General features: G+C 39.3%; 1 protein-coding gene and 1 non-coding gene across 2 annotated transcripts; both read left to right on the top strand.

Annotated features, from left to right (window-relative positions):
* The first annotated feature begins 1,236 nt into the window (after positions 1–1,236).
* On the top strand, positions 1,237–3,835 carry LOC122673001 (ras-related GTP-binding protein C-like). Its single transcript, XM_043870525.1, is given in 2 exon segments — positions 1,237–1,347; positions 1,349–3,835. Coding segments are annotated over 2 exon segments (1,206 nt in total). The 3' UTR covers positions 2,444–3,835.
* A 14,893-nt stretch (positions 3,836–18,728) lies between these two features.
* On the top strand, positions 18,729–18,801 carry TRNAG-UCC. The gene has a single exon. It is a non-coding gene; the product is annotated as a tRNA-Gly (tRNA).
* The last annotated feature ends 2,071 nt before the right edge of the window (positions 18,802–20,872 follow it).

Below are 20,872 nucleotides of genomic sequence, written 5' to 3' on the forward strand. Positions count from 1 at the left end.
CTGCTAGAACAGACACAAATACCTGCAAGCCTTCATGCTTTCAAACAATCAGACAGGCTTTACATGTCCTGTAATTTGAGAGTGAGGGGTGGTTTCATATTCCTTAATACAATCAATTTATGAGAAATGTGAAAATATTTTTGATAAACCTCCACTGCCATTGAACATGGCTATCCTATAATTTAGGTGTCACTAGCATAAACTAATGGAGAAGGAAATGGCAACCCACTCCAGTGTCCTTGCCTGGAGAATCCCAGGGACGGAGGAGCCTGGTGGGCTGCCGTCTATGGGGTTGCACAGAGTTGGACACGACTGAAGCGACTTAGCAGCAGCAGCACAAACTAAGGTAATGCTATTTCTACCGTAAGCTGCCTTGACCATATATACTATTGCTGAGTTTAATGTGTTGATATTGTATTCAGTGTGCATGTGTGCATGCGTGCTAAGTCGCTTCAGTTGGGTCTGACACTATGCAACCCTGTGGACTATAGACCCCAGACCCCTCTGTCCATGGGTATTCTCCAGGCAAGAATACAGGGGTGGGTTGCCATGCCCTTCTCCAGGGGATCTTCTGACCCAGGGATCCAACCCACGTCTCTTCTGTTTCCTGCTTTGGCAAGCAGGTTCTTTACCACTAGCGCCACCTGGGAAGCCCCATTGTATTCAATAGATCCTCATTATTCATAGATTCCATGTTTGAGAATTTACCAACTTGCTAAAATTTATTTGTATCCCCCAAATCAATAATGTAGTGCCTTCCTGGTCATTTATGGACATTTACATAGTGGTGAAAAATTGAGTTGCCCAAAGTGCATGTTCTCAGCTGAGATCCAATAGGGTGAGGTTCTACCCTCTTGTTTTAGTTCTACTGTATGGAGGTATCCTTTTCATGGTCCATTTAGTGCCATGTTTTCCCCATGTTTGTGCTTTTTATTAGTGACTTGTTATTAAAATGGCCCCCAAATATAGTACTGAAGAGCTGTTTAGTATTCCTAAGGGTAAGAGGTCTATGATGTGCCTTGGAGAGTAAATACACATGTCAAACTAGCTTTGTTCAAGTATGAGTTATAGTCCTGTTGGTCATGAGTTCAGTGTTAATGAATCAATAACATACATTAAATGAGGTGTTTTTAAACAAGTGAAGTGACAGCGGCGGCGGCGGCGGACTGGGGAGGCGGCGGCCTGGCTTGGCCTGGCCTGGCCTGTCAGGGCACGGGAGGCGGCGGCGCCAGCACCATGTTCCTGCAGTACGGAGCGGAGGAGACGCCCCTCGCCGGCAGTTAGGGCGCGGCGGATTCCTTCCCAAAGGATTTCGGCTACGGCGTGGAGGAGGAGGAAGAGGAGGCGGCAGCCGGCAGCCGCGGGCGGCGGGGTTGGGGCGGGGGCCGGAGGAGGCTGTGGCCCGGGGGGCGCTGACAGCTCCAAGCCGAGGATCCTGCTCATGGGCCTCCGGCGCAGCGGCAAGTCCTCCATCCAGAAGGTGGTGTTTCATAAAATGTCACCCAATGAGACCCTCTTTTTGGAAAGTACCAACAAGATTTACAAAGATGACATTTCTAATAGCTCCTTTGTGAATTTCCAAATATGGGTTTTTCCTGGGCAAATGGACTTTTTTGACCCACCTTTTGACTATGAGATGATCTTCAGGGGAACAGGAGCGTTGATATATGTCATTGATGCACAGGATGACTACATGGAGGCTTTAACAAGACTTCACATTACTGTTTCTAAAGCCTACAAAGTTAACCCAGACATGAATTTTGAGGTTTTTATTCACAAAGTTGATGGTCTGTCTGATGATCACAAAATAGAAACACAGAGGGACATTCATCAAAGGGCCAATGATGACCTTGCAGATGCTGGGCTAGAAAAACTTCACCTTAGCTTTTATTTGACTAGTATCTATGACCATTCAATATTTGAAGCCTTTAGTAAGGTGGTGCAGAAACTTATCCCACAGCTACCAACCTTGGAAAATCTATTAAATATCTTTATATCAAATTCAGGTATTGAAAAAGCTTTTCTCTTTGATGTTGTCAGCAAAATCTACATTGCAACAGACAGTTCTCCTGTGGATATGCAGTCATATGAACTTTGCTGTGACATGATTGATGTTGTAATTGATGTGTCTTGTATATATGGGTTGAAGGAAGATGGAAGTGGAAGTGCTTATGACAAAGAGTCCATGGCCATCATCAAGCTGAATAACACAACTGTCCTGTATTTAAAGGAGGTGACTAAATTTTTGGCACTGGTTTGCATCCTTAGGGAAGAAAGTTTTGAAAGAAAAGGTTTAATAGACTATAACTTCCATTGTTTCCGAAAAGCCATTCATGAGGTTTTTGAGGTGGGTGTGACTTCTCACAGGAGCTGTAGTCACCAGACCAGTGCCCCCAGCCTGAAAGCGTTGACACACAACGGCACGCCACGAAATGCCATCTAGCCTGGACGCCAGCGATCGGGGCTCTGTGCCAGCTTATTCTTCACTCCAGGGTCAGATGCCACGTGCGACAGGACATGGGAGTTGCCGCTAATGGGAACCTGGTACCTGTCCCTCTAGAGACAAGGGGTAGAGTTTCTCATTTGGATGAAAACCCCTTCAGCCAGTGGTGTGCAACTGAAGCTACTATTTCTTAAAAAAAAAAAAAAAAAGCAAAAAAGAATTCCAGAGACCACAGAAGTGTGTGTCTTTCTCCTCTTGGGGGCCCTACTTTAAGTAGTTGGGATGTCTTGGACCTGGAGATAACAGCCCTTAACCTGTCCTTACCAGGGAATGTTGCCATCAAATACCAGTTGAAAATAATAGAAAGAACTGAATTTTTATATGCTTCACTTAGATTTTCATTTGAGTAGTCTCTAAAAATCCTGCCTCGCTTAAGTTCTAACACTGCCTCTCAGATTTCAATTTTGGACCTTGCACACCTCAGACCTTCTAAATGCATTTGCTTGCTAACTCAGAAGACACATGGTCTGACTACAGCAAAAAAGGACATTCCTGTATTGGTTTCTGAAGAAATGAGAAAATTTTGTGCTGCATCAAGTCTAGAGCAAGTCTCCAACAGTGGCTGCTGCGTTCGTTCCCTCTGAAGTGTTGAGGAGCAAACTTTGAGACAGAAGAAAATTTTGCACCTGTGTTTTGGATACCAGATACCTGGGTTCCTTCCCTCACATTTGATAAATGATTCTGATCACTGTTTTAAAAAAAAGGGAATTAAAAAAGTTGTTTTCCCCACAATCTCTTCCTCCTCTTAGGAGAAAAACTCATCGTGTCATTGAAATATTAAGCTCATTTTTCTTTAAACTTGATACCAGTCCCCACATACCTTTTATTCTAAGCTGTTGAGATTCTTTTAAGAATTGCTGTTTTATTGACCCTGAATGACCCAAAGGCACTGGTGGACTGTCCACTGGGGGTTGAAGAGAGCATATGACACCATGACATGTGTTGTTAAACATACTTCGTCTCCGGTGTTCCGACACCAAGTGTCAGCTGTGGTACTTTCTTCACCTAGGATGTTGATTATAATTGTCTTTTTTGTTGAAGGTTGATACCCTTTTCATTGACTTAAACTTACACATTACTTTTACTCCACATGCCCAGTTGTTATGTATTCCAAAGCCACTGGACCACTTGAGTACATAAGTGCCACTGTTGTATGAAGTGTGTGTTCAGGCCTGTAAACCCCACTGTGTGACTTGGCGTGCTTCCTGCAGGCGACTCTGACTGTTGAGTACTTACATGGACCATGGTGATATCCAAAAGAAAACGCTTTTATATTTATAGGTTATTTCATTGAACTATATAAAATGGGTATCAATAAATGTATTTACTCCAGAAAAAAAAAATAAATAAACAAGTGAAGTGAAGTTGCTCAGTCGTGTCCGACTCTTTGTGATCCCATGGACTGTAGCCTACCATGATCCTCCATCCATGGGATTTTCCAGGCAAGAGTACTGGAGTGGGTTGCCATTTAAAACAAGGTTATGTATTAATCAGTTGACAAAAACATTATGACCAGAAGCTCACAGGAATCTAACCCTGTATTTCCTTAGGGGCAATGATTGAGGATTTGCTAATCCAGTGTTTGAGCAGCTTCCTAGAACACAACTACCATATATAAGGCAAATCAACATGGCTTGGATTTGCGGAGGGTACCACGCTTAGTGAATTTTGTTCATCTGTTGATCAGGTTTACCAGTTCATTTCATATTATCAGCACTATATGTTCACTTCTCAAATATAACATTAAAATGCAGACTTTCCACCATGAAAAAGTAAAAATGTCACTCAGGTGACTTCGGGAATCTTCTCAGATGCAGTGAATCAGGGAGTACAGTCTAATATTTTACTTTTATTTTCCTTCCATAGTCTCCACAAAATAGAACTATTTGACTGCCTTGCTCTTACTACCAGGAGTGTGGGCTCCCTGGCCTCACAGTGTCCACACCTTCAGATCCTGAATATTGGGAGAGTCCCCAAGGTCTATGTGGACTGTCTGGTCAGGAGCCTGGAGAACTTACAAGAGGTGACTGCCCTTAATGTTGCTGGCCTCAAAGTGATGAGACTTCTTGGACTCAGACTGACATTTTCCTTGGTTTCCACCTGCCTAAGTTTTCACAACATAAAACTAAATAATGCTTCCATGTCTTTCCCACCTCATCATGAAATAATGCTCTGAAATGTACATTTTACCGGGGACAGAATCACAGAGTACCAGTATGATAGAAAGGGTTTGGACAGTGGACCATTTCTTCTACTCAAAAGAAGAAACATTTGAAACTGTTTCACTGAGGAAACATTGCTATTTGGTTATGGAATATGGAGGTGGCAGATCTAAAAGTTGACAAGGTTAACTGAATCTTCTGCCATTCTTCTAACTGAGCTAGTATTTACAATAATTCAACAGAACTATTAAATAAGAGATAATGATAATACCTATTATTTACAGAGCCCCTTCCATGTTTCAGGAATATATAAGGCACTTGCTACACACATTATTTCACCAGCTTCCCACTACCTCTGTGAGAAGAAGCATTGTCCCCAGTTTACAGGTAGAGTCGTCGAGGTTCTGGGAGGTGAAAGAAAAATGCTAGTCATGAAGCTAGTAGCTCTGGACCCAGGTTTGCTGGTTTTTCCCCACTATATTCACTTGGCTTCAGTCTATGTGGAAGGAAAAGGGAATCCATCCTCCCCCTCAGATATGATTAGCCAAACGGTGATGTGACAATGGGACAGGCTGCTTTTCACAAACTAAATGTTGACTGAAATTCTGTGAACTTGGATTGGACAGTACTTCTGGCTGAAAACAGATTATCATCATTCTGTTTTATACTGGTTGATTGGAAGCCAATGAAAAAATATTCTAACTTCAGCAGTTGCATTAAAATTTTTAAGTTCTCAGCTTTCTCTTTTTACTAGAATCATCTTGGGTTCTGAAGTGTTCTTGCCTTAAACCCTGAATGAATTAACAAGAGAAGAACAATACTATATTTCTCCTTTTTTTAAATCAAAATGTCATGTCTTTGAAAGAAATTCTTTTTAAGGGATGACAGTCTGCTCTTAGCTTGCTTGATGATGTATTTAGATATGTTTGGGAAAGTCTTTCACAAACTCAAACTTCTGGAAATAAATAAGCTTTCATTCTTAGTCTCTTTTCACTCAAAACAGCAAACTCACACAACAGTAGCTTAATCTTACTCAGTTTCTAGGCATTCACTTTTAATCCATGAAGAGTTCCTAAATGAGTATTATGTGAGCCGTGCTGGATTACTCAATATCCTAAATAAGATGATGGGTACCATACAAGGACAGGGCCTATTGTTTAAATTATTTGAGTGTAATAATGCTGTATTACTATCATATTTGAGTTCCCTTTGTTAATCTAGACACAGTATGGGATAAGCATGTCCATGACTCTCCTTGATATTCAGATGGGGATTCTGTGGATTCTGGCACTAAAACAGATGTGCGAGAGCACAGATTTGGAGCCTAGCCCCAAAAGGTCACTGGGGCTTTCAGTGTTGATCATGAAGCAAAGCACAATTCCCAGCACACAGTCAGCGCTCTGTAAATTTTTGTTAACTTAATGATTGGGTTGAAACCAGGCTCTGAAGGCTGTATCACAGTAAATTATGTGCCAATTGAATTTTTGAGAATCCTCATTTTGAATGCACAGTAAGAACTTGTTATATTTAAGAACTTTGCCTAGAATTACTGTGAAATGAATAGCTACTTCTTAATTTGCCTACTCTGTAAGTTTTACTTTAAAAAAAAAATTATATATTCCCTCCCACTGCACATTTTATACCTGTGATTCATTTATTTTGCAGTTGGGAGTTTGTATCTCTTAATCTCCCTCAGCTAATTCTCTCTTCCTCCCACCTCTGGCAACCAGCTCTTTTTTTCTCTGTATCTATAACTCTGTTCCTGTTTTGTTATATTAGATTCCACATATAAGTGAAATCATACAATATTTGTCTTTCTCTGACTTATTTTACTTAGCATATACCCTCTAGGACCATTCATGTTGTCACAAATGACAAGATTTCATTCTTTTTATAGCTTGGGTCTGTGTTCAGTGCCTAGCACCATCCTAATTACAATTAGGTGCTTATTAGTGATTTTTTATATAATGATGATATTAGGGAAATAAAATCTTTATGTTAATAGAGTACTATGTAGTCATTAACATGATGGTCAAAAGTAAAAACCTAATGAGCAATGCTTAAAATATGTAGAAAAATCATATAAAATCTTGGAGTTAGCCATAGATTAGATTTGATTTTCCAACATTTATCAGGTTCCAGTTTGGTACATTTTGATCCTTAATAACACATTAATTTCTTAGCATTTCATAACTCGTTTCATTAAAACTCAACGTATGAAGCCTAAACTTTTCATTCATTTTAGAATCTTACAGCTAATTTCATTCTATATCATCGTTTTTTCAAGGTCTCTCTTACTTGCTGATTTTACTAATAAAGAACCTTGGTGCTTGCATCAGATCACAGTTAATTTCTAAACTGAAAATGCTTTGGATAAAGCATAGGCTTTGGAACCACCAGCTCCAGATTTTATTTTCAGCTTTGTTTTTTACACAGGGGTAGCTTTAGCAAGACGTTTAATTCCCAGACCCATAATTTCCTTATTTGTAAAGTGGGGATAACAATATCTATTTTGTTGGACTATTGAAAGATTTAGAGCCAACACATATAAAATCCCTTGCTCAGAATCCAACATACCTCGGGCAGTCCTCCAATGAAAACTATTAATATGATTGTGATGGTGATTATAACACAGCTGAGAAAAAATGAACATTTTAATCTCTAACACTCTCCATTCATTGCCCCATCTTCTCTGTGAAGAGACACATGTGCTTGAAAATAAATCCTGTCTGTTTTCTCCTGTAGGTGAGGGATCAGATTGTCCATCTCATTGTCACATGGTGTCCTAAATTGGACAGTGTGGTCCTCAGCTCCTGCTCTCAGGTAACAGACCGGAGCTTGGTGGCAATCAGGGCCTATCTGCGAACTCTCAGGTACTTCCTTCTCTGTGGGATCCTAACCAGACCCCAGAAAAGTGGTTACATAAATCTTTAGGGCTTTGGCTTTGGTTTTGTTATTTTTCTTTATTTAAGTCATACACTCTAGTCAATGGATGAATGGACTGGAAGCCAGGATTCCACCTGATACATTTTTGTGTCTTGGCAGAGAAGCCAGCATCATTCTCTGGAGTGACTTGACCCATCATCACTGACTGGAATAGAGTCAAAAGGAAAGGAATGGATGCATGATTTGGGGATGTATGAGATTTTTTTGACCAAAGATTTTTTTGAAGAGCCAATTTAGGATATGATTTCAAAAACAGAACTGTAAGGATTCTGAACTCTGAACTCTACCGCTTCTTTCTTTTACCATCAAACATAAGCAAGAGCTGGGACAGTGGGAAGAGGTAAGGGAAGACAGAGTAGTCACAGAGGAAATGCACTGCATGACAGAAGCCCACTTACCCACGAGCCTTCGCCAGAGAAAGATGAGGCATGAAAGGGTCTGAGCCACAGCATTATTTGCTTAATTAATTCCCATTTCATGACACTTTGCCCCCAAATTACAGAGCTTTTAATCCCAAATAACAGAGCCGCAAAAGACAATGGGTAAAAATTTGTATCTTTATGCAATATGGTATTGTTAGAGTCTGTTTCAGTTGCTGTTGCTACATAAAAAGCCATGCTGGAATTCAGTAGTGTGGAATAACCATTTCATTAGATTCTGTGGTTTTTTTAATTTGGACAGTGCATAGGAAAGATAGCTTGTCTCTCTTCCACCATGTCTATGGCCTCAGCTGGGAAGACTTGAAGGCTGAGTTGACTTAATATTTATTCATTTATTCACCTATTATTTTTGGCTGTACTGGGTCCTTGTTGCTGTGCATGGGTTTTCTCCAGTTGCATTGAGTGGGGGCCACTCTCTAGTTGTGGTGAATGGGCTTCTCATTGTGGTGGCTTCTCTAGTTCCAGAACACAGACTCTAGGGCACATAGGTTTCAGTAGCTGTTGCTACCAAGGCATGTGGGATCCCAGTTCCCAGACCAGGCCTCAAACTTGTGTCCCCTGCATTGGCAAGCAGATGCCCAACCACTGAACCACCAGGGAAGTACCAGGCCATGGTGACTTAGTGACTGGGTCTGGAATCATCTGGAGGCTCCTTAACTCACGTCTGGCATCTGGACAGGGATGACTTGAACTCTGGACTCAGCTGATAATATCAACTGAAGAACCTACACGTGGCCTTTCCTTATGGCTTAGACTTCCTCACAACATGGGAGATCTCAGGATAGTGAAACTTCTTACATGGTAGCTCAGGGCTCCAGCATGAATGTCCCATTAAAAAAAAAAGGCCATGTTATAGGTGAGGCACCTAAAAGAAAGTATCAATAACTTGTCATATAATGTCTAAATTAATGATAGAATTTCTGAGCTGAAAAAATCCTTAAATGTCCCCTAATCCAAACACTTGCTTAAATAATGAGGATGTTATCAGGACCCAGAGAGATGCCATGACTTTCCCAAGCTCACACAGATGGGCAATGGCAGAGCTGGAATTGGATCCCAGTCCTCTGATTAACAAGTACTCTCCCCACCATAGAGTACTACTACCCAGACAACACTCACGGCAAACAAGTGTCTCTCTCACGGAAGAGCACTTTGGAAAGGCAAAGACACCAGCAGTAGCATCAAAGACTGCAGAAAACAGTGACCACCACCACTCCTCAAAACATAGGGGATAGAAAAGCAACTGGGAAATCCATCAATATGCTGCCTATCAAATAACGTTGCCTTCTATTTGATTAGCACTTTCACAGAGAAATGTATTTATTCACAGTTATAACTCTCTAAGTGTTAAGCAGTTGTCCCCATTTTGTTCCCCCAAGGGAAAATGGGGCTCAAAGGAATTAAGTAACATGTCCAAATTTGCCTAATCAGTAAGTGGCAGTGTAGGCTTCCCCCTCAAGTCATCTGGCTGCACATCCCATGCTATTTTTTCCTAAATAAGAAAACTATTTTCATCTTTAATATGCAACATACATAGTTAGGGGTATCCTGATTTTATGAAAATTTGTGTTCTAAGAGAGTCAGGTTGAATGTCATGGAAGCATCATAGAACAGGGACACAAAGTCAGCACTTTTGACTCCAGCATCTGAACTCATCTAGTGAATTTTCCACTTCCCAAGAGTGTCCTCTTTCCTTTAGAAGAAGGGAAAAGGAGTAAAAGGCAAGCAATGTTATTCCTGCTACCAGCGGTGCAGCTTGTTACAAGCTCTTACCCACGGCTCCCAGCCAAGCCAAGCAGAGGCTTTCAGAGATGGATATTTGCTTCCCTGGAGAAGCAAGGCAGGTAGGTTGTGGTGGTTTCTAGAAATAAGAGAAGACCAAGGAGGTGATGTTTGAAGGATTATAAACTGACTCCACAAGGTGATTTTAGAAATGGAAGAAGAAAGGGGAATAATAATATAAATAACAGCAACAATTCAAAGTTAATAATATGGTTGTTATTATTATTATTGTATCTGTGTAAATGTTTATGTACAAGTTCTTCTCTATTCTGAAAGCTGAAGCTATTTTTGCCCTTGCAAAAAGTTGACAATGATTTCTCAAATAGTTTTTCATTTAGAACAGTCTTTATGCTATTTCTTGATTTTGATACTTAAATTATTTAAACAAAGCAGCAAAAATACTTGAGCTTTTTTTTTTTTTAATACTTGAGCTTTATTTGAACTCTGGTCATGGAAATATAGCTTATATTATCTCTAACACCTTTTTAAAATAACTCTTCTGATCAGAACATTCTATGAAAATCTAGATAAGGCTAAACTTGTTAGTTGCTCAGAGCTCATGGTACTTAACCAAGTAGATGTGAGGAGCATAGAAGACAGAGCCTTTTCTCATTTAGGAAACTGAGGCTTGGGGCAATGTACCATGTGATTTGAAGCATCTGTGTCTTCTTTATAGCAGCAAATTCTATAGACATGGCCTTTCCTCTCAGCTAGTTAGTTAAATATGAAGCTAATGTTTCTCCACATAGACACACACCAACTCTTGTCCTGCTAGCTAAGAGATGAGAAAGTGAGTGTGCCTATTTGTGGAAAGTCCCTACTAAATCATTTTAAATTAAAGTCTAGTTATCTTGATGTGAGTGAACGCCAACAGGTAACCAATGCAGGCATCCATGCATTGGCAAGAAGCTGTCACCAGCTCAAGTATCTGGATCTAAGTTCTATAGGGATAAGCAAAAGAAGGTAGGAATTTTGCATATTATCCTTTTTTACCTGGTTTAAGAACATGAATCATGAGTTTATCCATTTCAGTTTATCACTGTATAATGTCAATTATGATACCGTAGGCCAAAAGGAAGCTATAGATGCTGAATGAAAATATGAATGGAGATTTATCCAATCAACTGAGGGGAAAGTTGTTTGCCAAGAAGGATATATACAAATGACATATTGTATATAGCCTGGTATGAACTACTATACAAATGAGGAATTAAAACATGGTAGTACTTATTTACTTTTCTAAGTAATTGTTCATTTAAGCAATTCCTGCCTCATTTATAGGAAATCTATTTTCTTTCTCTTTGGTCTGCCTCTTCGCTAAATTATACAGGGGCCCTAGAGGCTTATAGTCGAAAAAGGAGGGAGGGTCCATCCATCTTCACCCAAGTGAAGAAACTAGAAGCTCTTGAGTCCACCACTGTCTTTGCTTCCCGCTGCCACAAGGGGAGATGCTGAAGACTCATCCTTCGTGGTTCAGTAGATTCCAGGGGCCCCTGGTGCAGTGATGCTTCTGGAACTAGAACTCCAGTGAAGCCAGCTGGGTTCTTTGAGTTCTCAGTACCTCAGTTCACTGCAGCATGTCCCAAGACTGGGATCCCAGTTCCCCTACACAGGTACCTCACAGGGTACTGGCCGATTGATTCCAGCTGCTTCTGACACCTGTCAACTCCCGGTTCCTGAACCAACATTGACTTTTCCCCCAAAGTCAGCACTTCCTTCTAAACTCTCAAATCATAATCTCCCTTCCCCATGGTATTGGAAATAACAGACCACTCTTCCAGTGAGGCTGCTTCAGTCATTTCAAAGGGCCCTACATTTACCCGTAAGAGGAAGATTCTCACTTATGCTTGGGCATGGGACTACCTCCACTAAAATGTTAAGTAAAGTCAAATGTATAATGTAATAAGCAACTGGGGAGTTGTCATTGTCAGGGTGCATGCCATTCTTGTAAATAATGTTTATTAGCCAGAACCCTTGTTCAAACAGGAATGTATAATCAATTATAATTAACCCATTTAATGTTTAGAAGTGCTCCAGATGGGAGTGATACAGTAGCCAGACTTTCCTTTTCAAGTACTTTTATTATGTTTTGGCCACATTAACTATCAAGATTCTTTAAAAAGAAATCTCAGTATTAAGGAAATATAATGACTCACTATTTTCCTTTTATACTATCTATATCTAACTTTAACAGCTAAAATAAACCTGTAACTTCCCAGACTGATAAACAAGCTCAGTTTGATCACTCAGTTGTGTCTGACTCTGTGACCCCACGAACTCCAGCACGCCAGGCCTCCCTGTCCATCACCAACTCCTGGAGTCCACCCAAACCCATGTCCAGTGAATCGGTGATGCCATCCAACCATCTCACCCTCTGTCGTCCCCTTCTCCTCCTGCCCTCAATCTTTCCCAGCATCAGGGTCTTTTCTAATGAGTCAGCTCTTCGCATCAGGTGGCCAAAGTATTGGAGTTTCAGCTTCAACATCAGTCCTTCCAATGAACACCCAGGACTGATCTCCTTCAGGATGGACTGGTTGGATCTCCTTGCAGTCCAAGGGACTCTCAAGAGTCTTCTCCAGCACCACAGTTCAAAAGCATCAATTCTTCTGCACTCAGCTTTCTTTATAGTCCAACTTTCACATCCATTCATACGTGATCACTGGAAAAACCATAGCCTTGACTAGATGAACCTTTGTTGACAAAGTAATGTCTCTGTTTTTTATTATGCTGTCTAGGTTGGTCATAACTTTCCTTCCAAGGAGTAAGTGTCTTTTAATTTCATGGCTGCAGTCACCATCTGCAGTGATTTTGGAGCCCCCCAAAAATAAAGTCTGACACTGTTTCCACTGTTTCCCCATCTATTTGCCAGATAGGACCAGATGCCATGATCTTAGTTTTCTGAATGTTGAGCTTTAAGCCAACTTTTTCACTCTCCTCTTTCACTTTCATCAAGAGGCTGTTTAGTCCTTCTTCACTTTCTGCCATAAGGGTGGTGTCATCTGCATATCTGAGATTATTGATATTTCTCCCAGCAATCTTGATTCCAGCTTGTGCTTCTTCCGGCCCAGCATTTCTCATGATGTACTCTACATATAAGTTAGATAAAGGTTTATAAACTGGTTTCAGATAATGACATTTCTAGGAAGGGTCTAGATGCTTTCCAACAGATTTAGAAACCAATTCACATGTATAATTTTTAATTTTCTAGTAGATGCATTAAAAAAGTATAAATAGGTAAAATAATTTAATATTAATTTTATTTAAAGTAAATATATTCAAAATATTATATAAGCACATAATCAATTATAATACTTTTATTCTGTCTTTAAAATCCAGTATTTTATACTTACAGCACATTTTAATTCAGACCAGCCACATTTTAAGTGATTAAGAGCCACATATGGCTAATGCCTGTGATATTGCATGCTCAGTCACTCTATCGCATCTAACTCTTTGCGACCCTATGGACTGTACTCACCAGGATCCTTCTGTCCATGGGATTATCCTGGCAAGAATTTTGGAGTGGTTGCCATTTCCTCTCCCAGGGGATGTTCCCGACCCAGGGATCGAAAATGTGTCTCCTGCAGCTCCTGCTTTAGCAGGCAGTTCTTTATCACTGAGCCACCTGGAAAGCCTGCCTGTGATAGTAAATGATACAAATCTAGACTACAGAATCTTAGAGGACAGGAATAACATCTCAGACAGTGTGTTTTAATTCTTCTTTGGAACTCTAGTCCCACAAAGCACCTGTGGGGAAAATACTTTATTTTTAAGCACATTCAAAAAATGTAGCACATTATCTTCTGCATAGAGATTTATGATAAATGACTTGTATATCCCTGAGATGTTCTACAGTGAGGATATTTACTAAATATTGCCCAACCTAGGGTTATACAACTTACTTGATTATGAGACTTTTGGGGGTAAAACATCAGTTAACATTCATGGAGTTATCAGCATGTAGATGTGCTTTCAAAATGCCATCTCATGCTAGTAACATCTTATTATCTGGCATTTTGAGGGAAATAGTTTGTTCCACATTTGAAGATTTTCATAACTTGAGTTTCCAAGATGTACAAGTGAAAATGACAGAGTAAAGACCTTCAAATGTGCCCCTCCATCAAGGCAAGGAAAAAAACTGGCAACAACTGTCAGAATCAACTTTTTCAGAACTCTAACTTGAAGCAACCCTGGACACATTTATACAAAACAAAACAGCTGAATCTCTATAGGAACAGTGAGCTTTGTAGTGTTTTTTAACCTACCCAAGTCTAATTCCCCATCCCCAGTCTAGTGATCACCTGGAAAATAACAGTCCACATTCCTGATACTAGAAAGAGCAGACATGAGTTTATTACCAAAGAATTGTCATTATTTCACCTATCCAGTGATTCCCTGTAAGACCTCAATCAAAAGTTTTGTTTTTATTTGGCCTCATTCAAACTTGGGTACCAAAAGCATCTCCTGAGAGAGCATTTGGTAAATATTTTTACAGTACAGCTGCTTGAGGCAGTGGAGAACAGCTGACACAAATAATACACTAACCAAAAAGCTCAAAATGAAAGAGATGTACATGTGCAAAGCTATGTTAATACCCAAAAAATACCTGAGAAGGCCCATAATACAGACCTTGAGGCTCTGTGAAAATATGAAGTAAAAGCTAAGGCAGAGTTACCTACCTGACTGAATATTGAAGGCATGCTTCAACACACACAGGGAGTCCCCTGGAGAATGTAACAGCTCCAGACGTTTGGGAAACATTCTGTGAGGTCATAGGCTAACCACTAAACTAACTGAGCAGAGATTTCAGCAGCTGCAAATGATAAAGAATACAGAATTTAAAAAATTATTTCATAGAAGTCACTAAACAACAAACACCAACAAGAATTATAAATAGCAACAACAACAGACTCTGGGGAGGGGGAGAATCTGAATTTTAAAGTTGCCTTATTATATTATTTTAAATGTCCAGTTGTTAACCAAAATTATGTGACATGTAAAGAAACAAAAAAGTAATTCCCATACAAAGGGAATTAAATCAACTAGTAAAAACTGTTCTGGAGGAATCTCAGCCATTGGGTTTCCTAGACAAAGACTTTAAATCAGCCATTTTAAATATACTCAAAGACCATGCCTAAAGAATTAAGGGAACAGTCTGATGACAATGTGTATATCAATAGAAAATATTCATATCAATTAGAAAATACCAAGGGAAGTATAAAAAGAAACCAAATAGAAACTATGCAATAGATAAGTATAATAATTGAAATGCAAAATTAACAGCATATTTGACCAGGCAGAAGAAAGGATCAATGAATATGAAGATAGGTTAACTAATAGTATCTAGTCTGAGGAAAACAGTGAAAAGAGAATGAAGGAAAATGAACAGAGCCTGAGAAATCTGAGGGGAATCTTAAAGCAGATCAATATGCACATAATGGGGGTTACAGAAGGAAAGGAACAGAAAGTATATTTGAAGAACTAATGTCCCATAATTTCTAAAATGTGATGAAAAATATTAATCTATACATCCAAGAAACTCAATAAATTCCAGTAAGTATAAACTCAAACAGATCCATATCTGGATAAATCATCATTCAGTTCTTTAAAGACTAGGACAAAGAGAAATGCTTGAAGCCAACAAGAGAGAAACTCATGATCTATAAATGATGTTCCTTAAGTTTAAATGAGCATCAGAGCTGATTTTGCACCAAAAACTCTGAAGGCCAGAAGTTAGTAGGGTGACACATTCAAAGTAATGACACACACAAAACTCAACCAAAAATTCTAAATCCAGTAAAAACTATCCTTCAAAAATGAAGGCAAAATTAGAAATTATTACTTTACAAGAAATAATAAAAGAGTTCTTTGAGCTAAATGAAAAGACAATAAAGAGTAATGTGAATCAACAGAAACAAATAAAGAGCACTGGTAGTTAAGTAAATATTTACTACTAGGTAAATTTAATGGGGTTTCCCTGGTGGCTCAGAAGGCCAATGGGTACATGAAAAGGAGTTCAGCACACTAATTATTAGAGAAATGCAAATCAAAACCACAATGAGATATATCTCACACTTGTCAGAATGGCTATCATCAAAAGACCATAAATAACAAATGTTGGTGAGGATGTGGAGAAAAGGGAACCCTCATACACGGTTGGGAAAGTAAACTGCGCAGCCACTTTTGAAAACAGTATGGAGGTTCCCCAAAACCTAAAACTAGAGCTATCATATGATCCAGCAATTCCACTCCTGAATATACATCCAGAAAAAATGAAAACACTAATTCAGAAAGATATATGCACTTCAGTGTTCACAGCACTGTCATTTACTATAGCCAAGATATAGAAGCAACATAATTGTTCATAAACACATGGATGCGTGGTTGAGGCCTTGCAGGATATAAAGGTGCACAGGGTTCTTTGCCCCTTTATAAAATGACATAGCTGTGCATTTAGATTTAAACTTCCTTTTTTTGTATCTTCTTGGTAAACTAACATTTCTTATCACAGAGGAATGCCTCCTCTACAAACCTGATGTTTTTATTCAGACACTGACTGGTGAAAGTGAAAGTGGCTCAGCCGTGTCTGACTCCTTGTGACCCCATGGACTATACAGTCCATGGAACTCTCCAGGCCAGAATACTGGAGCAGAAGGATCCCCTGGATCCTTCTCCAGGGGATCTTCCCAAGCCAGGGATCAAACCCAGGTCTCCCGCATTGCAGGTGGATTCTTTACCAGCTGAACCACAGGGGAAGCCCAAGAATACTGAAGTGGGTAGACTTTTCCTTTTCCAGCGGGTCTTCCCCATGAAGTAAAATCTTAATGTCCCCAACATTCTGCTAGCTCGTGTCTCCTGGGGAAGTTTACTTTAACTGACTGCCCCTGAATCTGCCAGATTTGTAATTCCCACTAGCCAAGTGGCTGCACTCCCACCCTTCTGTAGTTTGTGTCTCTCAAAGAAGACCCAGTGACGTGTCCGTCTGTCTGCAGAGTCCAGCAGCTGCCCTTGTCTCTGCTGTCTCTTTGCTCTGGCCGCTTACACCATTCCTCTGCTTTTCTCTCCTAGTTTCCACTTGCAATGGTGGTGGGACCACCACCCTGTCTCTTTGGACTCCCAAACTGTGAAGCTGAACTATTCCTGATTTCAGCCACTTTGCTATTCCTTGATACTATCTTTGGGGCCTCGGTCACTTGCTTCTTTCTCTAGGAGTTAGGGAAAGCCTTCTATTTCTTGGGCATAGCTTTTAAAAAGTCATTCCAAAAAAAAAAAAAGTCATTCCATTTGGTTTCTTGAACTCCTAATGATATAGCTCTTTCAATTTTACCGTCTCTTAGAGTTTCTAGAAATATATTCTTTTTGTTTTATTTCAAACCCTTCTCACCTCCAGAAAGCATATATCCAGAACCACTGCTCCCTGGCCTTATAACACAGAATGTGAATACTCTGCTCAGGCTGCTATAGCAAAATAGACTCAGTACAAGAAAATGATGAAATGTATTTCTCACAGTTTTAGAAGCTGGGAAGTTCAAGATCAGGGTGTCAGCAGTGTTGTGTTCCAGTGAGAGCTCTCTTTCTGGCTTGCAGATCGTTGCCTTTGTGCTACATTCTTAAAGGGGGTGTGAGAGGATAGGGGGACTGCAATGTTCTGGTGTCTCTTTTTATAAGGGCACCAATCCTATCAGGATGGTCCCACCTTCATGACCTCATCTAATGTTTATTACCCAAAGACCCCATCTTCAAATACTGTCTCATTGGGAATTAGGGCTTCAACATATGAATTTTCAGTTCAGTTCAGTCACTCAGTCATTTCCAATTCTCTGCGACCCCATGGACTGCAGCACACCAGGCTTCCCTGTTCATCACCAACTCCCAGAGCTTGCTCAAACTCATGTCCATTGAGTCAGTGATGCCATCCAACCATCTCATCCTCTGTCGTCCCCTTCTCCTCCTGCCTTCAACCTTCCCCAGCATCAGGGTCTTTTCCAATGAGTCAGCTCTTTGCATCAGGTGGCCAAAGTATAGAAGCTTCAGCATCAGTCCTTCTAATGAATATTCAGGACTGATTTCCTTTATGATGGACTGGTTGGATCTCCTTGTAGTCCAAGGGACTCTTCAAGTCTTCTCCAACATCAGAGTTCAAAAGCATCAATTCTTCAGTGCTCAGCTTTCTTTATAGTCCAACTCTCACATCCATACATGACTACTGTAAAAACCATAGCTTTGATTAGACAGACCTTTGCCAGCAAAGGTCTTTTTAATATGCTGTCTAGGTTTGTCATAACTTTTCTTCCAAGAGCAAGCATCTTTTAATTTCATGGCTGCAGTCAACATCTACAGTGATTTTGGAGCCCAAGAAAAGTCTGTCACTGTTTCCATTGTTTCCTCACCTATTTGCCATGAAGTGATGGGACCAGGTGTCATGATGTTAGTTTTTTGAATACTGAGTTTTAAGCCAGCTTTTTCACTCTCTTTCACTTTCATCAAGAGGCTCTTTAGTTCTTCTTCGCTTTCTGCCATAAGGGTGGTGTCATCTGCATATCTGAGGTTATTGATATTTCCAGGCAATCTTGATTCCAACTTGTGCTTCATCCAGCCCAGCATTTCGCATGATGTACTCTGCATATAAATTAAGTAAGCAGGGTGACAATATACAGCCTTGACATACTCCTTTCCCAATTTTGAACCAGTCCATTGTTCCATGTCCGGTTCTAACTGTTGCTTCTTGACCACATACAAGTTTCTCAGGAGGCAGGTAAGGTGGTCTGGTACTCCCATCTCTTTAAGAATTGTCCACAGTTTGTTGTGATCCACACAATCAAAGGCTTTAGCATAGTCAGGAAGCAGAAGTCTGTCTACTAATGTCTAGTAATGAAATAAGAAACATAGGGGACTTCCCTGGTGGTTCAGTGGCTAAGACTCTGTGCTTCCAATGCAGGGGGCCCGGGTTCAAACCCTGGTCAGGGAACAAGATCCCATGTGCTGTAACTAAGACCTCATGCAGTCAAATAAATAAATAAATATATAAAAAAAAAAAAAGAAACATAGAAGAGGTGTTGGTTTGGAATGTGTGCAGTGTGAAGCGTCTCATGCACATTATTAATTACTGTTTGATGTTTTGCAGCTTCTTTTTAATGGTGCTTCAGTGATTTCATCTTGTGAAAATGGAGATTTTATATCTGTAAATGATACTAGTTTAGAATAGCTAAATATAGACAATCAACTCCATATAATTAAAAGAAGTCCATGGACTCCCTGGATTCCAGGTATTATCACAATTACTACTTTTTAGTTTTCAGTGAAGTAGGAGGGCAAGGTGGTAGCTGTGAGTTACTGGAGGCAGTTTTGCTCTCTGGAAAGTTAAATGATGTTCTTGTATCTATTTGTTGTTACAATTTTTAAAATTTCAAATAAAAGACTGCATTTGTGGAATCACAAAGCTGAGTATGCTGAAACAGATGCAATAGTACAGTTCCTGTCATTTCATTTAACTGATATGTTTTAAATATATAATAAATTCAAAATAATTACGATGAGCTATTTGTAGTGAGGGATAGAAAACAACATCCAAGACAAGTCCTTCCCTCAAGGTACTTGTCATCTAATTTGAGAAAAAAAAATCACACACACCTACAGAAATCTAAATGGCATGCACATCCTTTGAAGAAAAAAAGAGATTGTTAGAGCTTCAGGAGTGGAGGTGGCTTTTTGGGAAAGGGTTTAACCTTAAAGTACTGGCAGGATTTAGGTAGGCAGAAAAAAGGAAAAGAAACTCCAGAAGAGAGAAAATTCTTCTACACACACACACACACACACACAAAAGTGTGTGTATTAGAGTTTACATTTGCCAAAAGCTTCCCTACACATCAGATTCTTGGCACAGTCCTACGAAGTGCATCGCGCAGGTATTAATATTCCCACCTACTGAATAGGACATTTTAAACCAGAAAGCAACTTGAGAGCTTACCAAGTTAGTTACTAATGGATAGGAATGGAAAATTGTAGTAAACTGCCTGTTATTTCACATGGCCTACAAGCTAAAAATGGTTTTTACAACTTTAAATGGTTGTAATTTAAATGGTTGTATAAAAGTATGAAAACCTCTATTGTACCTTTGCTATTTTCCCTCTTAGCCTGTGATCAAATACAAATTAAATCCCACAAAGCCTAAACTATTTACAATGTGGCCTTTTAAGAAAGTGTGTCGACCACTGATTTAGGATTTTCATAATCAAATAAAACATTTTTAGGTTATTGTAATGAAATTAAGATATGGAATTATTACAATATACTTAAGTATGTGTCATGCTGTAAATACAGTTTTGTATCTCTCTCTTTCCATCTGAACTTGTGCCATGTTCTTATTATTTTTTCAAAAACATTGTTTTGATGCTTGCTTGCTATTCCATTATAGAAATTTGATATTATTTATTTAAATATTATCCTATTGTTGAACATAGAGAACATACAAATTGCTTCTGATTTCACTCATGAAAAATATAACAGTAAAAAATACCCTTGCACGTTTAAATTTTATTATTTAATTGGTAAAAAGCCCTAGAAACAAAATTACTAGTTCAAAAGTTACAAAATGAACAGCTTAAAGGATTTCAAATGAATATTACTATGTTGTCCTCAGAAAGGCTATACATTTTATTCTTCTTTTTAAAAAAAAACTTCTTTAGTAAAATTTTTTATTAAAAACTTAACAAAAATTTTAATTTTTAGAAGAACAGAAAAGTTGCAATACTCCCATACACTCTTCACAGTTTTACCTAACATTTTTACAATGCTAATAAATTTGCCAATTTGTTTTATTGCTGTCTATCAAAATACATAAAGATACTTTTTCTTTTGATGAACAGTTTCAGAGTAAGTTGCAGACATGGTGACTGTTTACCTCTTAACACTTCAGCATATATCTCCTGAGAACAAGGACTTAAAAAAACTACAATTTAATTACTGAATTCAGGAAACTTAACACTGAGATAATCTTATCTTCTATGCACAGTGCAATAATGTTCTTTATAAATTTTTTG

The sequence above is a fragment of the Cervus elaphus genome, chromosome 16, assembly GCF_910594005.1.
Source record: "Cervus elaphus chromosome 16, mCerEla1.1, whole genome shotgun sequence".
NCBI classification, from domain to species: domain Eukaryota; kingdom Metazoa; phylum Chordata; class Mammalia; order Artiodactyla; family Cervidae; genus Cervus; species Cervus elaphus.